This window comes from Cervus canadensis, chromosome 4 (assembly GCF_019320065.1).
Source record: "Cervus canadensis isolate Bull #8, Minnesota chromosome 4, ASM1932006v1, whole genome shotgun sequence".
In the NCBI taxonomy this organism is placed as follows: domain Eukaryota; kingdom Metazoa; phylum Chordata; class Mammalia; order Artiodactyla; family Cervidae; genus Cervus; species Cervus canadensis.
The window spans coordinates 101,408,763-101,430,009 of record NC_057389.1 but is presented as its reverse complement, the minus strand read 5'-3'; the positions used below and the strand labels follow the sequence as shown (position 1 = coordinate 101,430,009).

General features: G+C 43.6%; 1 protein-coding gene across 3 annotated transcripts in view; it reads right to left on the bottom strand.

The window, feature by feature from the left end:
- Positions 1-14,554: 14,554 nt before the first annotated feature.
- LOC122440654 (cytochrome P450 4F6-like) overlaps positions 14,555-21,247 on the bottom strand; it is a 31,139-nt gene continuing 24,446 nt past the window's right edge. For all 3 annotated transcript variants that reach the window (XM_043467169.1, XM_043467168.1, XM_043467170.1), the window contains 4 exons: positions 15,365-15,498; positions 15,218-15,282; positions 15,023-15,105; positions 14,555-14,812 (listed from right to left, as the gene is read on the bottom strand). In XM_043467169.1, the coding sequence (XP_043323104.1) occupies positions 14,638-14,812; positions 15,023-15,105; positions 15,218-15,282; positions 15,365-15,498 (457 nt within the window). In that variant the 3' untranslated portion in view covers positions 14,555-14,637. The remainder of the gene's footprint in view (positions 14,813-15,022; positions 15,106-15,217; positions 15,283-15,364; positions 15,499-21,247) is intronic.

The following is a 21,247-nucleotide window of genomic DNA, read 5'->3' as shown; positions in this document are numbered from 1 at the left end:
TTGATGCTGAGAATGCAAAATAGTGTGGTAACTGTGGAAAATTATCTGGTGTTTTTCCTCAATAAATTAAACCTCTTGTCCAACTCTTTGTGACCCCATGGACTGTATCTCACCAGGGTCATCTGTCCATGGAATTCTCCAGGCAAGTATACTGGAGTGGGTTGCAATTTCCTTCTCCAGGTGATCTTTCTGACCCAGGGATTGAACTCAGATCTCCTGCATCGCAGGCATACTCTTTACTGACTAAGCTACAGAGAAGACCTCAAATTAAACCTAGAATTACCAATTGACCCTGCCATCCTACACCTAGGAATGTACCCCCAAAGAATTGAAAACAGGTGTTTAAACAAAATGTTGTACACAACTCTTCACAGTGGCACCATCCACAGTTGCTGAAAGTTCAACTTTGGGAAGCAATTCAAATTTCCATTAACAGAAGAATGAATAAATAAAATGAGATATATCCATAACAAGAAATATTATTGGGTCATAAAAAGAAATGAAGCAAAGATTTCCTTGGCAGCCCAGTGGTTAAGACTCCGTGCTTCCAATGCAGGGGGTGTGAGATTGATCCCTGGTTGGGAAACTAAGCTGTGTGCCATGGCCAAAAAAATTGTTTTAAAAAAAGGAATGAAAAACTACAATGCGAATGATCTTTGAAAACAGGCTAAGTGAAAGAAGTCAGACGCAAAAGGTCACATATTGTGTGATTCCTTTTATATGAAGTGTACTGAATAGGTTAATCCATAGAGATAGATCTAGGAGCTGGAGGAGGAAGCAGAGAGTGTCTGCTAATGGGTACAGGTCTCATTTTCAGATGACAAAAATACCTTGGAACTAGATAGAGGAGAGCTGGTGGTTGCACAACACGGTGAATGTACTAGAGGCATGGATTTGAACATTTCTAATGTTATGAATTTTGTGAGTATATGAATTTTATGTAAGTTTACCTCAACCAAAAATGTTATTTTATCTTCCATTTTTCTTGTAATCTGGATTTTTCATATACTAATATATCATGAACATCTTTCCACAATAGACAGTCATCATCTTGGCGGTCTTTAAAATCTTTAAATGTTAAATATTCAAGCCACTCTTTATTTTTGATCTCTTTATGAATTCTCTTTATGCACTTTGATGGCTTGACATATCACTACCAGCTGTAAATTGAGTTACTCTTAATCACATAGCTTTTGGTGTAGAAATTTTATTTCTATAGTAATATTTGCACATATATTCATGTAAGATGTGGATGTGTTTAAGCACTCTTCATACAGCATGTAAGGCTTGGTGACTCCACAGACATTGATGTTTTTGGTCCTATTAAAGAAGTAGACCACAGGAAGGCAGAAGGCAGTGACACTTCAACTCCCCCAGGTAAACATCAATTTCACCTCACATCAGTCTTATGGATTGGAGAGACTGAATCACTAGCTCAAGGTCATTCAGTTGACTCTGTAAGTGAGGGGTCAGTTCAGTCAGCTTGGCTTCAAATGTCATGCCTCACCTCCCAAGGAAGTAATTTTCAAGGTGTGTCTCAGCTCCACATGCATCAGGTCACCTGGAGAACACCTGTAGGCCTATCAGATGAGATTCTGCTGGGTGGTGCCTAACTTTTTTAATGCAATATTATTGACAGGGAATTCATTCACTCGTGTAGAAAATAAGATGCTCAGTGAAATACATTGATCTTCCATATGGTGTTCATTTTCCCAGTTTTTTCATCTATACTTTTTGTATAGTACCTTTTTCACAGTGTCGTGCATGCATGCTCAGCCGCTTTAGTCATGTCCAATTCTTTCCAACCCCCAGGAATGTAGCTACCAGGCTCCTCTGTCCCTGGGATTTTCCAGGCAAGAATGGGTTGCCATTTCCTCCTCCAGGGCGTCTTCCCAACCCAGGGATTGAACCCAAGTCTCCTGCATTGGCAAGCAGATTCTTTACTCACTGAGCCACCTGGAAAGCCCATCATTTCACAGTATATTTATGCAAATAATATATACGCTTAGTTACCCTCAGCTTCTCTTAAAATTGTATGTAAATTTACAAAATTTACAAAAAGTAAAGTTTGCTCTATTTGGTATACAGTTTTGAGTTCTGATGTGTCTCGAGTCCTATAACCACCACTAATACGGTTAAAAATCTTTTCACCCAAACTCCTGCCAAATATGTAGGACAATCTGGGAGCCATGTCCAGTCATGTTGGGGCATATTGTGTCATGTTGGGGTGTGTCTAAGCTCACAAGGTGGTATCTGTGGGCTCTGCCTTTGCTTTATTCTGTCCTGCAGCCTGGTCTGGGAAGACCAGGTCTGGTCCTCCCTCCTCCCATTACCCCTCCTTTTAGCTTCCAGTGCTCTTAACCCCATTCCTGCCATGCTGGGCTTGGAGGGGAAATGCAGATTCCTGGCTGGGAGCCTCCAATCCGCACCAAAATTCCCTTCCCGCCCGCCCCCCCTCCCCGGCCCTTGATGGTCTTCATGTCAGCTGCCATCCCACCAAAGGACATGCTTTTCTACAATACTCTGAAGCCCTGGCTGGATGAGTAATTGTGAGTGAAGAGGGTTGGGATGACCCAGTGCATCCAGGGAAAGGTCTTCCTTTGCCCACTCCCCGTGGCTGTCTCTGCTAGGGGATGGGCTCCTGCTGAGTGCTGGTGACAAGTGGAGCAAGCACCATCGCATGCTGACACCCACCTTCCACTTCAACATCCTGAAGCCCTATATGAAGATTTTCACCAAGAGCGCAGAGATCATGCACGTGAGTCTCTTGAACTCAGGGTTCCAGCTGGAGTCTTGGGGATAACAGGGACACAACAACATCTTGTCTGGAATCTGACTCTTGTGGGTGACTTTAAGGCCATGGCTCTTTCTTTCTGAGCCTTGGTTTCCACAATTGAAAAATGAGGATTATGTGATCCCCACTTTGTAGGGTGGCCAAGATGGTGTAATGGAGTCATGTTCCTGGCACATGGTGGGTGCTCAGAAGGTGTTAGTTTCTATGTTTCCTTCACAGAAGGCTTGAAATCTTGAGACATGGTTGATGATAATGATGAATATCATGTAGTCATTATTCCAGAGTAACAAATCACTTGAAAACAATAAGTGCTTAGCATTGACAAGTTTGTGAGTCAGTAGGCTGGTTCTTCTGGACATGGATGGGGCCACTCACGTATCTGTGATGAGCTGGGGTGATCGGGTGGTCTGCCGGAGGTCAGATAGGAAGACTTACTGATCTGAGGTCAGTCCTCTCTCATCTTTGTGGCTTGGCTGACTGCAGATTGATCTCGGATGACCTCAGGTGAGACAACTGGATGTCCTTTCATATGATTCTCCCCCTTTAGGCTTGCTCACATGGCAGAAGCAAGGTTCCAACAGACTGAAAGTAAGCTGCAATTCTCCCTGGGGTCTAGGTTTGCGATGACTACTTCATCATTTTCACCAGTCTATTGGCCAAACCAGCTCCGAATCCAAGGATTGTGAAAGAGGCCCCACCTCCTAAGAGAAGCTACTGAAAAATTGCACTGCAAAGGGTTTGGGTATATATGTGGGAATGAAGAACTGGAGGTCAGGCTTTTGTGAAGTGCCTGGGATTTTTTACCATACTTGCAAGCTGACAAGAGAGCTTGTTACTGTTTCATGGATTCTGTCAGGAGACATGAAACTCCTGGGTGAGAGACAGAGGACAATTTATTACCCTCAGAAGGCGACAACATGTGTTTCTCATTGGTTTGCATTCGTCTTCCAAGTCACTATATCTCATGCAGGTTACACAGGTGGGCTTTGATATATGCCTACTCAAGTAGTATGCTGATGTATATGCCTGCTCTGTTGTATTATGGTGGGGGGCAGGGGGAGTTAAGAGAAATTGTGACTTTCATATCAATTAAAAGCAATTCCCCCTAATACCTGTCCAGGAGGAGACATTACCTCACTCCTCAAGGTTGTTTGCTAAAAACACAACTCTGAAATTGTCCAGGTAAAGAATATCAGAGTCTTGCTTTTTTTCTTTTTTTTTTTTTTGGCATACGAAGCAAGAAAGTACAAATGTACACAGGACCCATGGAGGACTACCTCTTTCAACATAGGGGACCTTTCCCTTCTAACAATGAAGATGATGAGGTCTGACATTTGCTGTGCAGTTACTTTACACAGTAAGCTGACCAACAGTGCACAAAATGTAGTGGGAGGAACCAAAGTTATATTAATAGCAGGTCTCCTGATTCCCAGGCTGGGCACTTCATGCCTTAATGTAACAACTTCCACTCCCACTCAAGGCTGGTCATCTGTGAAGATCGGAGCCTAGGACCAGCAGGCAGGGTCTGGAGAGTGCGTCTGGTGTCTGGGGTTAGGGAGGAGGCAGTTTCCAACCTCAGCCATGTCCCCTTCTCTGTCCAGCCCAAGTGATAGCACCTGATTAAAAAGGGCCACACCCATCTGGACATGTTTGAACACACCAGCCTCATGACCCTGGACAGTCTGCAGAAAGGCGTCTTCAGTTTCGACAGCAATTGCCAGGAGGGAGTGCTCGGCCCAGGGCCTGGGAATATGAGCCCTGGACCAAAAGGAGTAAATGAATGAGAATGAGGTGGACAATCAGAAAAGCCCTCCTGGAGGAGATGGGTCAAACTGGACATTGAAAGACAGGAAAAGGGAAAGAGAAACAGCAAACCTTACAGGTAGGTAGAAGTGTTTAATAAATGCTAGGAGGTTAGAATGAGCAAAGTAAGTGCAACAGTAAGGAGACAAATTGGGTATGAGGTGGAAGGAATGTCTTAAGGACATTCTGAAGTAGACAGAGGATATGAACTATATCTGAGGTTTCCTAGGAGCCGTAGAAGGTGTATGAGCAGATGAGGATCGAGGTCAAACCTGAACTTGGACATCTGACTGGAGAGAAGACTGACCACAATGCAGACACTGGATGATGTTGACAACTGGAGGTAAGGAGACTAGGGAAGGCATTATCCGCATTGATCAGCTGGGAGAGGATAAGGTCTGAGCCAAGTGGACAGTATGGGGAAGGAAACTGGGTGAGAGAGAAAGGAGAGAAGCCTGATGTCTAAGCTGTGCTCTGGGTGCCTGGGGCATGGAGGCAGCTCACGGAGATGGGATGTGGGTTGAGAAGAGTCTGAAGAGTCACATCTCCTGGCTCATCCCCACACTGTATCTGTGAACCATCTGTTCTTGGAGCCTCAGTTTCCTGATGGGAGGTAGCCCCCAGCTTCTGGGCTTCCGGTGTTTTAAGTGGTGGCTTCCCTTCCTGCTCTCATCCTTCAGGAAGCCCAGTGAATATATTGCCACCTTCTTGGAGCTCAGTGCACTTGTGGCTAAACTGCACTGGCAGATCTTCCTGCACATGGACTTCCCGGGCTTCCTCACCCCAGATGGGCAGCACTTCCTCAGGACTTGCCCTTGTGCATGGCTGCACAGATGCAGTCACCCAGGAGCAGTGCCAGCCCCTCCTCAGGGACAGTATTGATGACTTCCTCAAGGTCAAGGTGAAGACCAAGACTTTGGACTTCATTGATGTGCTCCTGCTGACCAAGGTAGGCTACTGTGGGATCTGAGTTCAAGAAGTAGAATGAACTTTGATCTGATCAGAGATCTTGGATGGGATGCATAGGGTACTGGGGAGCCACAGGAGGTGCTTGAGGAAGGGAGAAATGGGTCATGGATAAGTTTTAGACATGACCATGTGAAACTGGTCTGCAGGGGAGTGCTAAGTCTGAAACTGTGAAGGTCTGAGATTTTACTCTACTCCCAAGCTAATAAGTTATCTACCACAGAGGTAGACTGTATATATACATGTACAAATACATGCATACATGGGCTTCCCACATGGCTCAGTGGTAAAGAATCCACCTGCAATGCAGGAGCTGCAGGAGGCGTGGCTTCAATCCCTGGGTTGGGAAGATCCCCTGGAGGAGGAAATGGCAACCCACTCCAGTATTCTTGCCAGGATAATCCCATGGACAGAGGAGCCTGGTGGGCTACAGTGCATGGGGTCACAAAGAGTTGAACAGGATTGTGTGACTGAGCATGCATGCATACATATATATACACATATATGTGTATGTGTATACACACACACACACAGAGAAGGAAGCCTGGATCAGAGCAGCACATTTATTTCTCATAGTAGAAACAGTAGTCAGAGTAGAGTTGTAGCTCAGGTTCCCCATCCCCAAATTCCTTTGAGGGCACCATGATGCTTTTACCTGTACATGCAACCATGGTTGCATCACAGAACAGGATTTTGAAATTTGGACCTTATATAGGATAGCTGATATATCTTCTTCTTCCCTTCTTCCCCTTTCCGTTCACCCTAGTGGGTGCTCAGCTGGCCAAGAATCTGCCTGCAATGAGGGAGACCTGGGTTTGATCCCTGGGTTGGGAAGTTCCCCTGGAGAAGGGAAAGGCTATCCACTCCAGTATTCTGGCCTAGAGAATTCCATGGACTATTTGCGACCCCATGGACTATACAGTCCATGGGGTCGCAAGGAGTTGGACACAACTGAGTGACTTTCACTTTCTCTTTAGAGAGTGAGGGGAAAGGAAATAGAGAAAGGGGAGAGAGAGATGGAGAGAGAGAAATAGGGGAAAGGAAGGGAGGGAGAGAGGTTGTTCTGGAACTTAAATCCTTTTCAGTGAGAAAGCAGTTTATAGGTTCTATAGGTTTCTAATCCATTTCTTCCCTCCAGGAGACTAAAGAATCTCTGGATTTACTATCCTAGCCTGTAAGCAAAAGGCTTTGGGACAATGTTTAAACTCTAGCTTCCGTGGCAAGTTGTCATTTAATTATCCTGTAACCTAGGTTGCATCATGTATAAACATGAAAATTTCTATGAATGTTTGATTCTCTTTACCATGGATGGCATAGTAGGCAAGGAGGTCAAGGAGGAGATCTCTGGATGGGGCCTCTGGTGATAGAGTACCCAGGAGGTTTAGGATTTCAGAGTGGGCTTGAGTTTCTAGATGGATAATGGAATTTCAGAGATTGTCTCAGTTTAAGCTTAGGGGCCCTCAGAGTTAGTGTGAATCTGGGGATCTTGCTTTCTCTCCAAGATGAAGATGGGAAAGGATTGTCAGATGAAGATATCTGAGCTGAAGCTGACACCTTCATGTTTGAGGGTGGGGGTCCCAGTGTGGGACTACAGAGGGGATCACGGGACCCTCCATTGCAGGAACTAGGTGTGTGGACCCTGAACTATCCCCCATGCCTCTCCATCCTCCCCTTGGTCCTTTCTGTTAAGGTGCTGTCCACCCTCTGGTGCTGAAGTAGCCCAGCGACCCAAGCGTGTCTGGCTACCCCTCAGGCCTTGACACCATAGCCAGCGGCCTCTCCTGAATCCTGTATAACCTTGCAAAGTGCCCAGAACATCAGGAGCATTGCTGGCAGGAGGTACAAGAGTTCCTGAAGGACCGTGAGCCTAAAGAGACTGAACGGTGAATGCAAGTCCTCATGGCACTTTTCCGAGTCCCTCTCACTGGCTCTGTTCCCTGGCTGGGAAAGAGAAAAATCTTTTTGTGGACTCTGTTATTATTTCTTAGTGGGAAGACCCAGAGACAAGGTCTGGTGCACAGCAGGTATAGTAGGGGGAAGTCTGCAGGCTTTTGAGACAGAAAGACTTGGATTTCTGAGATAATCAGTGACAATGTGTGAGGGTAGATGATACCACTTAGCACATATTCAGTAAGTGAAATTTCCCTCTACTCTCTTACTTTTCTCTCTGAAATTACATATTTTCCAACATCTTCACTCCTTGAGTGTTTCCTCATATCCTGCTCCTTAATTCCTCGTATTAATTAGTCCAGAATTCACATGGAACTCTTAGGAACTAAAGTCATTCAACATCTGTCCAGGTATACCTGCATCTTCCTCCATCCAGCCCCCATTCAACAAACACTGGAACACTTCTTCCCTCTTCTCAGTTCTATGACATCTCCAATTCTTCTCAGCCATTCTGTGTTGCAGAGACTCAGAAAGAACCTAGACCCAGCCTTTGCCTTCCTAGTCTCATGGAAGAATAGTCAAGAAACTCCCTGTATACATGGGCAGAGCTACAGTTTAGAGTAAGATAGACAAAGTAGAAGGTGGAAAAGAGTGCCTCATCTCAGACCCTGAAAGTTGATCAGTAGAGAGGTGGGTGCATTTGAGGTAAGGTCAACAAGGTAGCTGGTCAAAAATGAAGAGATGGAGGCAGAGGGGCAGAGAGAGGGAGAGAGAAAGGAGGAAAGGAGGGGGTTGATATATGATTGACCTGTGGAGCATAGATTACATCATAATATTAACACACTGTCCCAGAGTGTGGAGCAGATATCCAATTCTGGATATTAAAATAATACTTGGTCTTTTAGTAGAGTCTACAATTCCAGCATAGAGATCTTGAGCAGCTTTTGCTAAATAAACCCTTAGGTACTCTTGTTGCTATGGTGAATATAGTCTATCTGGATTGAGAAACATTTACAAGTTCATTTTGAATACAGACATTCACATTTCTTGTTAAATTTGATCCACATATTTTATATCATCATCTTTTCTAGTTTTTCTAATAGAAAAGTTAATAATTTATGGATATCAATTTCTTGCTCAGTGAACTTAGTAACTGCTAAATATGGAGTCCCATATCAGTAGGAAAAATAAATATCATCTTAATAATAAAAACTTTTGAAACAACAGGGAAACTACATGGAAAAAATAGCTAATTCAACCTGATTCTCATGTCTGGCAAGAAAATAACATCTACATGAATCAAAGATTTAAAACATATAAGGGAGTCTTAAAGGCTCTAGGGGAAACTATGGGAAGTTATATTACAGCTCCACAGTAAGAAGGCTGTATCGTGACATAAGTCCCAGAGGGTGTACGATAAGACACTGATATGCTATTACATGATATAGATACAGAGCAGTAGGTATAGTACAGGGTATGCTATTATATAATTTTTAATGAAACAAAACCTTTAATGTGTACAATGGAGCATTACTCAGCCATTAAAAAGAGTGAAAAATGCCATTTGCAGCCACATGGATGGACCTAGAAATTGTCATACTGAGTGAAGTAAGTCAAACAGAAAGAGAAATATATGACATCCTTTATATGTGGATCTAAAAAGAAATTATACAAGTGAATTTAATTACAAAACAAAAACAGACCCACAGACTTAAAGGATGACCTTATGGTTGCCAGGGGGAAGGATAGGGGAAAGGACAGTTAGGGAGCTTGAGATGGGCAGGTATACACCACCATGTTTAAGATGGATAATACACAAGGACCTACTGTGTAACACATGGAACCCACCTCAATGCTACGTGGCAGCCTGGATGGGAGGGGAATTTGGGGGAGAACTGGTGCATGAATATGTGTGGTTGAGTCCCTTTGCTGTCCACCTGAAACCATCACAACATTGTTCACGGCTGTGAGCAATACAAAATAAATACAAAATTTAAAGTTTTTTTTAAAAAATGCCTCTAGGACGATACATAAAAATAACCACTAGGCAAACTGTGAGGAGAAATGAGTGCTGTTGGGCCATAGGGGTGATGGTTGCATTGTTCCAACTTTGAACTATGTTAACTGTATCATCTATTAAGAATTTAAATCAAAAAAAAAAAAAAACTTAAATCACCACACAAAAAGAAAGAACTTTTTCAAAAAAAAGAATTCAGCCCCATTACTGGATCTTACCTTCAATGTTTATGAAAGTTTTCCAGTGATTTCTCTTCTTTTCTAAGTATAACATCACTATGTGCAAAAAATGATACATTTTCCCCCATGTTTCAAATGGCATTACTCTTTTTCCCCGTCTAATTGCATTAGCTAGTATCTCTAGTGCCATAACAAATAAGAGTAAATATTGAATTTGCTTTTTTTGTTTCTTATGCATTGCCTTTTGATTTTGCAGACTTTCCACAAAGAATGTTTTGATTTTATACAATATTGTAAATATTTTTATTGTTGGCTTTTTGTAGTTTTTCTCAGAAAGTCTTCTAAAAATATGTGAGTAAATTTTGTCTGGTACTTCTATGGCACTACTTTTCTTTCAAGAACCATTTTATTGAAGTGTGATAGACAAAAAAAAGCTGTCCATATTTAATGTATACAACATGATGAGTTTGGAGCTATTTGATCTGTCTGTGATTTTATTATAGGCAGAGGGGATCTTACAGGGTAGTAGGAGGGTTGGAGGGTCTCTGTTTTTGCTCCCTGGATGTCATATGGTTTCCTTAGGGATGACCTTGCCCAGTTGCCCTTCCTGACCATGTGCATCAAGGACAGTCTGTGACTGCATCCCCCAGTCATGATCATCTCCTGCTGCTGGACCCAGGACATTGTGCTTCCAGATGGCCAGGTCATCCCCAGAGGTACCCATAACGACTAGGGGAGGAGGTTCCTGGTGAGAAAGAGGGACTCATCAGTAGGTTGGACTTAGTCCTGACTGGCCCCTCTTCTTCCACAGGTGTTATCTGTTTCATCAATATTTTCAGGACCCACCATAACCCATCTGTGTGGCCAGACCCTGAGGTGCTGTCCCCCTCCCCTTGGGGGATGCAAGGAAGGGCAAAGAGTTCTGACTTGCATAGCAGACATCACCTCCCTCCGTTATATACACATCTGCCTCTCTAAGGATGGACATCCTGAGAGATCCCAGACAGTAGCCCTGTCTTGTCTTGTCCCCAGGTCTATGACTCCTGCTTCAAGCCAGAAAACACCTAGGGGAGGTCACCTCTGGCCTTTGGTCCCTTCTTTTCGGGGCCCAGGTGAGGGTAGTGGGCTTCTGAGGTAGGGATGGGGGGTGGGGCCTGGGACTTAGATTCCTGGCATAACTGTGGGGCAGAGGAATGGGGAAAACAAAGATAGAGTTCTGGCTCTCCCGCTTCCACTCTCCAAGACATAATGGGTAAGAGTCTGGGAATGGCAGTGGACCCAAAGAGAGTGTGCTGAGAGCCCCATTTCCGTCTGCTGGTGTAAGCTCAGGACTGGAGCAGGGGCCAGGTTCAGGGAATATTCAAGCCCACAAAGGGATCCCAGGCACAATTAGCCTCCACCTCTGCTGTCACGGGTGGGGGCTGCAGGCCAGATTCCGGGTGCAATGAGGCCAGAATGATGGTGCATTCCCACTCTTACCCACAGGAACTGCATCGGGCAGACACTCACCACGACCGAGATGAGGGTGGTCCTGGCGCTCACCCTGCTGTGAGTCACTCAGGAAGCCAGAGCTGATCATGCCTGCTGAGGGTGGACTTTGGCTGTGGTCAGAGCCGCTGAGCACAAGTCAGTGGTGACCCACCCTCTTCTGGCCTGGTAACCAACAAAGGATATAGGGAGACCAATATTTTTTTTTCATTTATTTTTATTAGTTGAAGGCTAATTACTTTACAATATTGTAGTGGGTTTTGTCACCAATATTTTTCATTGAGCATCTTATTTTCTATGTGAGTGAATGAATTCCCTGTCAAAAATATTAAACTTAAAAATTTAGACACCACTCATCAAAGAGTCTCATCTTGTAAGCCTGCACAGGTTCTCCAGGTAATATGACACAACTGGGGCTGAGACACACACTAAAAATCACTTCACTTCCTTAGAAGGTTAGGCATGACCACTGAAGCCAAGCTGATAAAATTTACCCCCATTCCGCCACTCATCAATCGAGTGACCTTGAGCAAGTGAGTTAATTTCTCCAATCCATAGACTGGTGAGAGGATGAAATCAGTGTTTACCTGGGGGAACTGAAGTGTCATCACCTTCTTCCTTCCAGTGGTCTGCCTCTGTTAATAGGACCAAAAACCTCAGTGTCTGTAGAGTTATCAAGCCCTATGTGTTGCATAAAAAGTGTTTAACCACACCCACATAAATGTATGTGTATCTATTGCTAAAAAATAAAATTTCTACACTCAAAATTATGTGATTAAGAGTAACTCAATATGTAATTGGTAGTGATATTTCAAGTCATCAAGGTGCATAAAGAGAATCCTTATAAAGTAAGACAAATTAAATTATTTTCTAACATAATGCCATTTACAAAAATAAACAGTGGCTTGAACACTTAACACTTAAAGATTCTAAAGATCCCCAAGATGATGACTGCATGTTGTGGAAGGATGTTCACAATATATTATTATATGAAAAATCCAGATTAACAAGAGAAATGTATGGTAAAATAGCAATTTTTTCTTGTGGCAAAATTCACACAGCATAAAATTTACCATTGTGACCATTATAAAGCTTTCGAGTCCATGCATCTAGTACATTCACAACGTGGTGCAGTCAACACTTCTACTAGTTCCAAGATATTTTCATCATCTGAAAAAGAAACTTTATACCTAGTAGTAGTCACTCTCCATTCTCTCCTCCACCCTCCAGCTCCTGGATCTATCTCTATGGATTTACCCATTCTTCACATTTCATATACATGAAATTATACAATATATGACATTTTGTATCCAGTTCCTGTCACTTAGCATAATGTTTTCAAAGTTCATTCATGTTGTAGCATGTATCAGTGCTTCATTCCTTTTTATGACCCAATAATATTCCTTGTTATGGATATACCTCGTTTATTTATTCATTCATCTGTTAATGGATACTTGAATTGTTTCCCAAATATCCAACTTTTGGCAATTGTGGATAGTGCCACTACAGACAGTCATGTAGAAGTTCTTTGTTTGAACACATATTTTCAAGTCTTTGTGCATACCTAGGCATGAGATGGCTGAATCATATGATACTTGTAGGTTTAATTTACTTAGGAAATACCAGGCTGTTTTCCACAGTGGTTGCACCATTTTACATTCCCAGCAACAATGTATGAGGATTCCAATTACCCCGCATCTTCACCAACACTTGTCCTCCATTTTTTTTTATATTCTTACCATCCTATTAGGACTCGCCTCGTAGCTCAGATGGTAAAGAATCTGCCTTCAATGCAGGAGACCCTGGTCCAATCCCTGGACCAGGAAGATCCTCTGGGAAAGGTTATGGCAACCCACTCCAGTATTCTTGCCTGGGAAATTCCATGAACAGAGGTTACAGACCATGGGGTCACAAAGAATCAGACACAACTGAGTGACTAACGCTTTTACTTTCACCATTCTATTGGGTGTGAAGTGGTATCCCATTGTAGCATTGACTTGCATTTCCCTAATGACTAATGATGCATAACATATTTCCATGTGCTTGTTAGTCAGTAAAATAGCTTTTTAAAAGGATATTACATGTAAATGTAATACACTTATATGTAAAATCAAATTTTACTTGTATAATTATTACATATAAAACTAAATTTGGCAGTATATGTGAGAGAATATAAATGGTGATAACTTTGACATGTTTGAATTATAGATAAGATTTTTAATTCTTATTTTTTATTTTCTTCAATGACAAGGTATCATTTGGGGGGAAAGAAAAACATTTTAAATAAGAACTCTGAAGGCAAAGAAAAATGTATGCAGTTTTCAGCTTAGGATATATTAAATATTTACTCATTCCATGTTACAGGACTTCTTTCTTATTTTGCCACCAGTAAGTCGTCTGGTCCCTGAAAGACTCTGAGAGTAGGACTCTATCCCAGAAACCCCTGCAGCCTCGGTGGGGCAAGTCTGGGGCAGCCACTGTCCCAGGTGCTGAATTAAGTGGCCCCACTCCTGCCCCCTCCACCTCCTCTTATTATTGAGGACCCTCTTGATCTCTATTTCCTAGAACATTTAGGTGAAAATGAAGTCCTGGATCATACCTCTTAGAGGGAAAAAAATTTTTTTGGGTTCCTAGCTTCAGACCAGCTTAACATCAGAGCCCCTTGTAATTACATAATAGATGTAACTATGGAGACTTTGAATTTACTGCATCTTTTAATGACAGTTTTCTTCAGCAGTATTTCCACATGTCTGAAGTGTTAAATATACCTTTTATGACTTTAAAACACTTTGAACTTGAGAAAGTGATGCAAAAAGAAGAGAGGAAATGAACCCTTATTGAGTACTGATGCTTACCGAATATTGTCAGTCATTTCACACATACTCGCTTACAAATCTCCACAACATCGCAATTAAGAGGCTACTATTATGTAATAAATGAGATGGTTGGATGGCATCACCGACTCAATGGACATGGGACTGGGTGGACTCCGGGAGTTGGTGAGAGACAGGTAGGCCTGGTGTGCTGCGGTTCATGGGATCGCAAAGAGTCGGACAGGACTGAGCGACTGAACTGAACTGAACTGAACTATTATGTAGTAAAGGAAAATAAACGATTTTCCCCAAACCAAACAACTAGTAAATAGCAGACTAGGACGGCGACTTCTGCAGTGGGACAGTGGTGGGTCAGTGGGTCATCTGACCCTGATTGCATCTATCTCTCTGCTCCACACTTAGCTAAAGAGTAGTCTTGTCCTCATGATCCAAGATGGAGCTCCAGATATCATACCAATATCCGCCGCCAAGCCCCCTCCCTCACCTTCCGTCCCGCCTCCCACATTCACAGCCACGCCCACCCGCCTGGGTTCTCCCAGGGCCCAAGCGCCCCCTGCTGGCTCTTGATGAGACTGGGACAGACTTAACAGCACAGTTTTATTCCTGGGAATCTGCAGTGAGGTGTCTGTGGTCAGGGTGAACCCCAGGACAGAAGGTAGCGGGTCATTACTGGCCGGTGTTCAGTGGCTCCACCCGCAGCCAAAGTCCGCCCTCCGCGCGCAGGATCAGCTCTGGCTTCCGGCGTGGCTCCTCCTCATCCGGCAGGATGCGGAACCGCAGTAGCGTGAGCGCCAGCGCCACCTTCATCTCGTTCATGGCAAACGTCTGCCCAATGCAGTTCCTATAGGCATAAGTGAGGGCTCCGACTCTGCTGGGAAACCCTATCATGTTCGATCGTGCCCAGAAACTAACTGGGACACCCCTCCCCTCTGCAGGGATGGACAGGGAGGCTAACGGTGTCTGAGACACTTCTTCCACGTGGGCTTGCATGTTCCCTGAGCCCCAGCACCATCCTCAAACAATCCCCACCTCACACACCAGCTGGCCTTACCTGGGCCCTGCCGAAAAAGGAATGAAAGCCAGAGGTGATCTCTTCTGGGGAGCTTCTGGATCAAAGCGGAAGGGATTGAATACCTGGAGGGCAGAGAGAGGCAGGGCTACTGGGTGGGACATCTCAGGATACCTGGACACCCCCAGATGTGAATAGAGTGGAGGAGTGTCTGATTTTCCCAGTGGAAGGCAGCACCTCAGGGTCTGCCCAGACCGATGGGTTGTGATGAATCCCGAAGATGCTGATGACACAGATGTTCCCTATGACAGAGGAGAGGGTGGTCAGGTCAAGGTCTCAGCTGATGGGACCACCAGCCTCCCTCACCCCCATTGTTTTGAGCACCTTTGGGGATGACTCGGCCATCTGGGAGCACAACATCTTGGGTACAGCGGCGGGAGATGACAGCAACAGGGGGATGCAAACGCAGACTCTCCTTGATGCACATGGTCAGGAAGGGCAACTGGGCCAGGTCGTCCCTAAGGAACCCCCAGACAATTATCCCGGGAGTAAAAACAGAGACACACCCCCAGCCCTCTTGCTGCCCTAAAGACCCTCTTTCCACCTCCCTCTGACTCTCATGGGGCTCCCCTGATAGCTCAGATGGTAAAGCGTCTGCCTACAATGCAGGAGACCTGGGTTCGATCCCTGGGTCGGGAAGAACCCCTGGAGAAGGAAATGGCAACCCACTCCAGTATTCTTGCCTGGAAAATCCCTTGGACTGAGGTTCCTGGTAGGCTACAGTCCATGGGGTCGCAAAGAGTCGGACATGACTGAGTGAATTCACTTTCACTTTTCTGACTTTCACTGCTATAACAAAATTAATTCCAGATGAACCAAAGATTTAAGAATTAGGATATCAATATCTCAAGTTACTATTAATAGAAGAAAACAGCCTGGTATTTTTAGAAGAATTTCTGAGCAAAACACAACACTCCCAACATACTCTTTAAAGTGTTAACCCTTTAAAGTGTTAATAATTTAAAGCTTTTTGAATTATATATCAGCTTACAATGCAAAAAAAAGTCTCTATAATGGACATATAAGTTTATTTGAGTAAGTAAGTTTATTCTACTCCACACTGTATAGTGAGACAACCTAATATTATTAAGGTGTCAATACTTTCTAAATTAATGAGCATATTCAATGTAATTAAATAAAAATCTAGTTGGTTGGGGGAGGGGGGGACTTGGTAATCTTCAATTTGAAAGAATTGGAATTCATCAAAGCTAGGTCAGTTTGAAAACAGAAGATTGATACAGGATCTAGGGGGCTTCCCAGGTGGCTCTAGTGATAAAGAACCCTCCTGCCAATGCAGGAGACATAAGAGACTCTGGTTCGATCCCTGGGTCTGGAAGATCCTCTGGAGGAGGGCATGGAAACCCACTCCAGTATTCATGCCTGGAGAATCCCATGGACAGAGGAGCCTGGTGGGCTACAGTCCAAAGGGTCGCAAAGAGCCAGACACGACCTAAGTGACTTAGCATGCACGCATGCATGGGGTCTAGAAAAATGGTACTGATGAGCCTATTTGTAGGGCCGGAATAGAGATGCAGATGTAGGGGACGGACTTGTAGACACAGTGGGGCAAGGAGAGGATGGGAAGATTTGAGAGAGTAGCACTGACACATATACAGTACCATGGGTAAAATAGACAGCCAGTGGGAAGCTGCTGTGTAACACAAGGAGTCCAGCTTGGCGCTCTGTGATGCCCTAGGAGGGGTGGGATGGGGGTGGGATGGGGGTGGGATGGGGTGGGGGTGGGAGGGAGGGAGGGGATGTGTGTATATATATATATATATATATATATATATATATATATAGCTGATTCACATTGTAAGGAAGAAACCAACACAACATTGTAAAACAACTATCCTCCAATTTAAAAAAAAAATTTTTTTTTAGAGAAGAAAATAAAAGATAATAGAAGACTGCAAGGTTTCCCAGGGGGTGCTAATGGTAAATAACCTGTCTGCCAGTAAAGGAAATGTAACAGACGTGGGTTCAATGCCTAGGTTGGGAAGATCCCCTAGAGGCAGATCTGGCAATCCACTTCAGAATTCCTGCCTGGAGAATCCCATGGACAGAGGAGGCTGGTGGGCCACAGTCCATAGAGTTGCAAAGAGTCAGACGTGACTGAAGCAACTGAACAGACACAGGAGAACCCAACCTACCAGATGTTAAGGCCTATTACCAAAGTGTAGTAATTTTTAAAAAGCGTGGTACTGTTGCAAGAACAGTAAGACAGACTCATGGAACAGAATAGAGAACTTGGAGATCAAACATGAATTGGTGAAAACCGCATCTGGAAAGGAGGCCCTGTAAACCACTGAGCAGTAGATGGATCACTGGTTGAAGGTATTCAGACAAGCGGTGATGTAGGAACAGAGCTAAATCCTCGGGAACTTCCTGGCAGTGTCGTGGTTAGGACTCTGCACTTGCACTGCAGGGGGCCTGAGTTCAAACCCTGGTCCAGGAACTGAGATCCCACAAGCCCTGTGACTCTACCAAAAAAAAAAAAAAATGTTTAAAAGAACTAAATCCGCATCTATTCAATATACAGAGTGGGGACTTCCCTGGTGGTCCAGTGGCTAAGAACCCACTTTGCAATGCAGGGGGTGTGGGTTCAATCCCTAATTGGAGAACTAAGATTCTGTGTGCTGAAACTAAGACCCAACACAGCCAAACAAATAAATAAATTTTTAAATATATACATATACACAGAATATAATCTCCTCTTATATGTGAAAGATAAAACCATAATATTAGAAGACAATATAGGAGATATCTTCATGATCTAGGTGTAGGAAAGAATTCTTAAAATCCCAAAAGTACAAACTGGAAGGCAAAAAGAAATGGATAAATATGCACAGAATTAAGGAGATCTTCTAGTTAATAAAAGATACCAGGGGACCAAATTAACATTTATTACAGATGAGATAGCTGCAATAAATATATAGGTCTAGAAAAATACCTTGAATATACACGGAATTCCCACAAATCGACAAGAGAGGTAGCATGGCTCTGGGAGAAAAGTAAGCAGAGGACATGATCTAGGAATTCAGGGAACTGCAAACACTGAGATTTCAAATATGAAGAGATGTTCAGAATAACTGGTATCAGAAAAGGGGCAATTACATGGCAAATAGATGTTCAGTTCAGTTCAGTTGCTCAGTCGTGTCTGACTCTTTGTGACCCCATGGACTGCAGCACACCAGGCCTCCCTGTCCAGCACCAGCTCCTGGAGTTTACTCAAACTCATGTCCATCGAGTCAGTGATGCCATCCAACCATTTCATCCTCTGCCATCCTCTTCTCCTTCTGCCTTCAATCTTTCCCAGCATCAGGGTCTTTTCAAATGAGTCAGTTCTTTGCATCAGGTGGCTGAAGTATTGGAGTTTCAGCTTCAGCATCAATCCTTCCAATGAATATTCAGGATTTATTTCCTTTAGGATGGACTGGTTGGATCTCCTTGCTGTCCAAGGGACTCTCAAGAGTCTTATCCAACACCACTTTCAAAAGCATCAATTCTTAGGCACTGAGCTTTCCTCACATCCATACATGACTACTGGAAAAACCATAGCTTGGACTAGACCTTTTTTGGCAAAGTAATGTCTTTGCTTTTTAATATACTGTCTAGGTTGGTCATAACTTTTCTTCCAAGGAGCAAGCACCTTTTAATGTCATACTTCACATCTATTTGAGGCAAGAATTAATAGGGTGGATAATGGTAAGGAGTGGTTGAGGTTGTGCAGGTAGAGTGCTGGGTGCTGAAATGTGGAGGTGTGGACAGGGACCAAGCAGAGGGCATCAGCATTGTCAAGAAAAGGCAACATGTCTTTTACAGCCCAGCAAGCTGGCTCCTGGGTAGATTCAGAGAGCTTCTAGGACAGGTAAATAAAGACACATACACAAAGATGTTCATTGGGTGATGTGATGGGAGCTTCCTGGATAGCCAGTACTAAGGGATTGGAGAGGGAAGTATAAAGGGCTATTCTGGCCAACTGTGTTAACCAGATCTTCATTGCTTTGAAATGCCACGAAGTAAGGAATATTTGTATTCTCACATGTGCATTTTAGAGATTTTTGTTAGTTATATAAAAAATAAATGTATTGTTTGATATATTTGGTTGATAAATATTAATATGAAGTTTTTCATGTTCTTTGCTATTTTGAGTTCCATTATAGTTTCACGAATAAAGTCATTAGCAGAGGGAGCAAAAAATAAATAAATAAACGTAGGTACAGACTGAACAATGTTTGGAAGGGCACAGAAAACCATTGAAGGAAGAAATGGGGTTGGGACACTGGCATATGACAGAGGTTTATATGAGGTGGTGGATGTGTCAACTATCCTTATTGTAATCATTTTGCAATGTATACATATATCAGGTCATGTTGTACACCTAAAATGTACATAATGTTATACATTGATTATGTCTCAATAAAGCTAGGGTGGGGCTGATGGGAGGCTTAAGTTCACTGTAAATCCTTTCATGCCTTCTGTTTGGATTTTAACCAAGTGCATAATTTTTTGAAGTTTGGGGAAGCACAAAAACATTTTTCCATCTTACAGGACTGCTATGCTGAGCAAAACCGTGAAGTTGAGGGCATGGCCTCCTTTCTCTAGTCTTATATTTCCTCTCTATCCTTCAGTCTTTGGCCCAGAATCTTCCCCTGGACTCCCAGACTACAGCTCACTTCCTCCAGTTTGCCCCTGTATCTGCAAAGAGATATTTCTTTCTTTTTTAAAAAGAAAATGTATTTTATTTATTTTTGGCTGCATTGGCCTCGTGTCACGTGGGATCTTAGTTCCCTGACCAGGGATCAAACTCACATCCCTTGTATTGGAAGGTAGAGTCTTATCCACCAGACCACCAGGAAAGTCCCTGCTAAGAGATATTTCTAATACTCATATCTGACCTGCCCCTCCCCTGCTCAAATATCTCCCAAGGCTCCCCATTGCCCTCCTGCACTAGTCATGGATCTCCCTTCAAGAAAGAACCTGCTGGAGGGCTACAAGAAGAGCTGTCAGCTGACAGCCTCCAGCTATAGGGTCTCTGGGCTCTGCTGCAGGATTCAAGCCAAGTCCACACTTTCCCAGGCAGCTCACAGTCAATGACTGAGCACACTACTGCCTGACCATTTCTGCCCAACTTCACTTTTCCTTAATGGTGGCACACCTGCCCGTTTCTCTCTTTTATCCAATATTGGCTCCCTAAAGGACTTGAACTGATATATTTAAAAATTCTTAACATGACTTTCAAAACATTTAAAGAAGAGCTTCCATTACAAGTTCCAGCCTTACTGGGAGCCCCTCTGATACTCACACTGTATATTTCACAACTATCCAGCCACTTTTACTTCCAAACTCAGGCTCACTCCTGGCCTTTGCACAAGATATCCCCTTAGCCTGGACACTGTCCACTACCTACACCCAGAGCGGTGAATTCATATTCACTGTTTTACTATCAAGCCTTACCTACTTTCTTCTCCGCCCCAGCAGAAAAATCCCTGGACTAAGATGGCGGAGGAACAGGATGGGGAGACCACTTTCTCCCCCACAAATTCATCAAAAGGACATTTGAACGCTGAACAAATTCCACAAAATAACTTCTGAACGCTGGCAGAGGACACCAGGTGCCCAGAAAGGCAGCCCATTGTCTTTGAAAGGAGGTAGGACAAAATATAGAAGATAAAAAGAGAGACAAAAGAATTAGGGATGGAGATCCTTCCTAGGGAAGGAGTCATAAAAGAGGAGAAGTTTCCAAACACCAGGAAACCCTCTCACTGGCAGGTCTGTGGGGAGTTTTGGAATCTCAGAGGACGACATAACTGGGAGGAAAAATAAATAAATAAAACCCACAGATTATGTGCCTAATGGCAACTTCCAGTAGAGAAGTAGCCCAGACACTCACATCCGCCACTAGCAAGCGGGTGCTGAACAGGGAGGTGCAGGCTGCATTGCTTAGGGTAAGGACGGAGCCTGAATGCCCCGAGGGCAATCTGAGGGAGCTTACGTGAGATAGAAACCTAAACTGTGGGATAGCCAGAGAGAGAGAGAGAGAGAGAGAGAGAGAACTTTCCCGCGAAAAACCCTAAGCTAAAACTCCTTATTGCCAAATTCAGACTTAAACTGAAGAGAGTAGGGATAACCACTAGACCATTCAGGTATGATCTAAATTAAATCCCTTATGACCATACAGTGGAAGTGAGAAATAGATTTAAG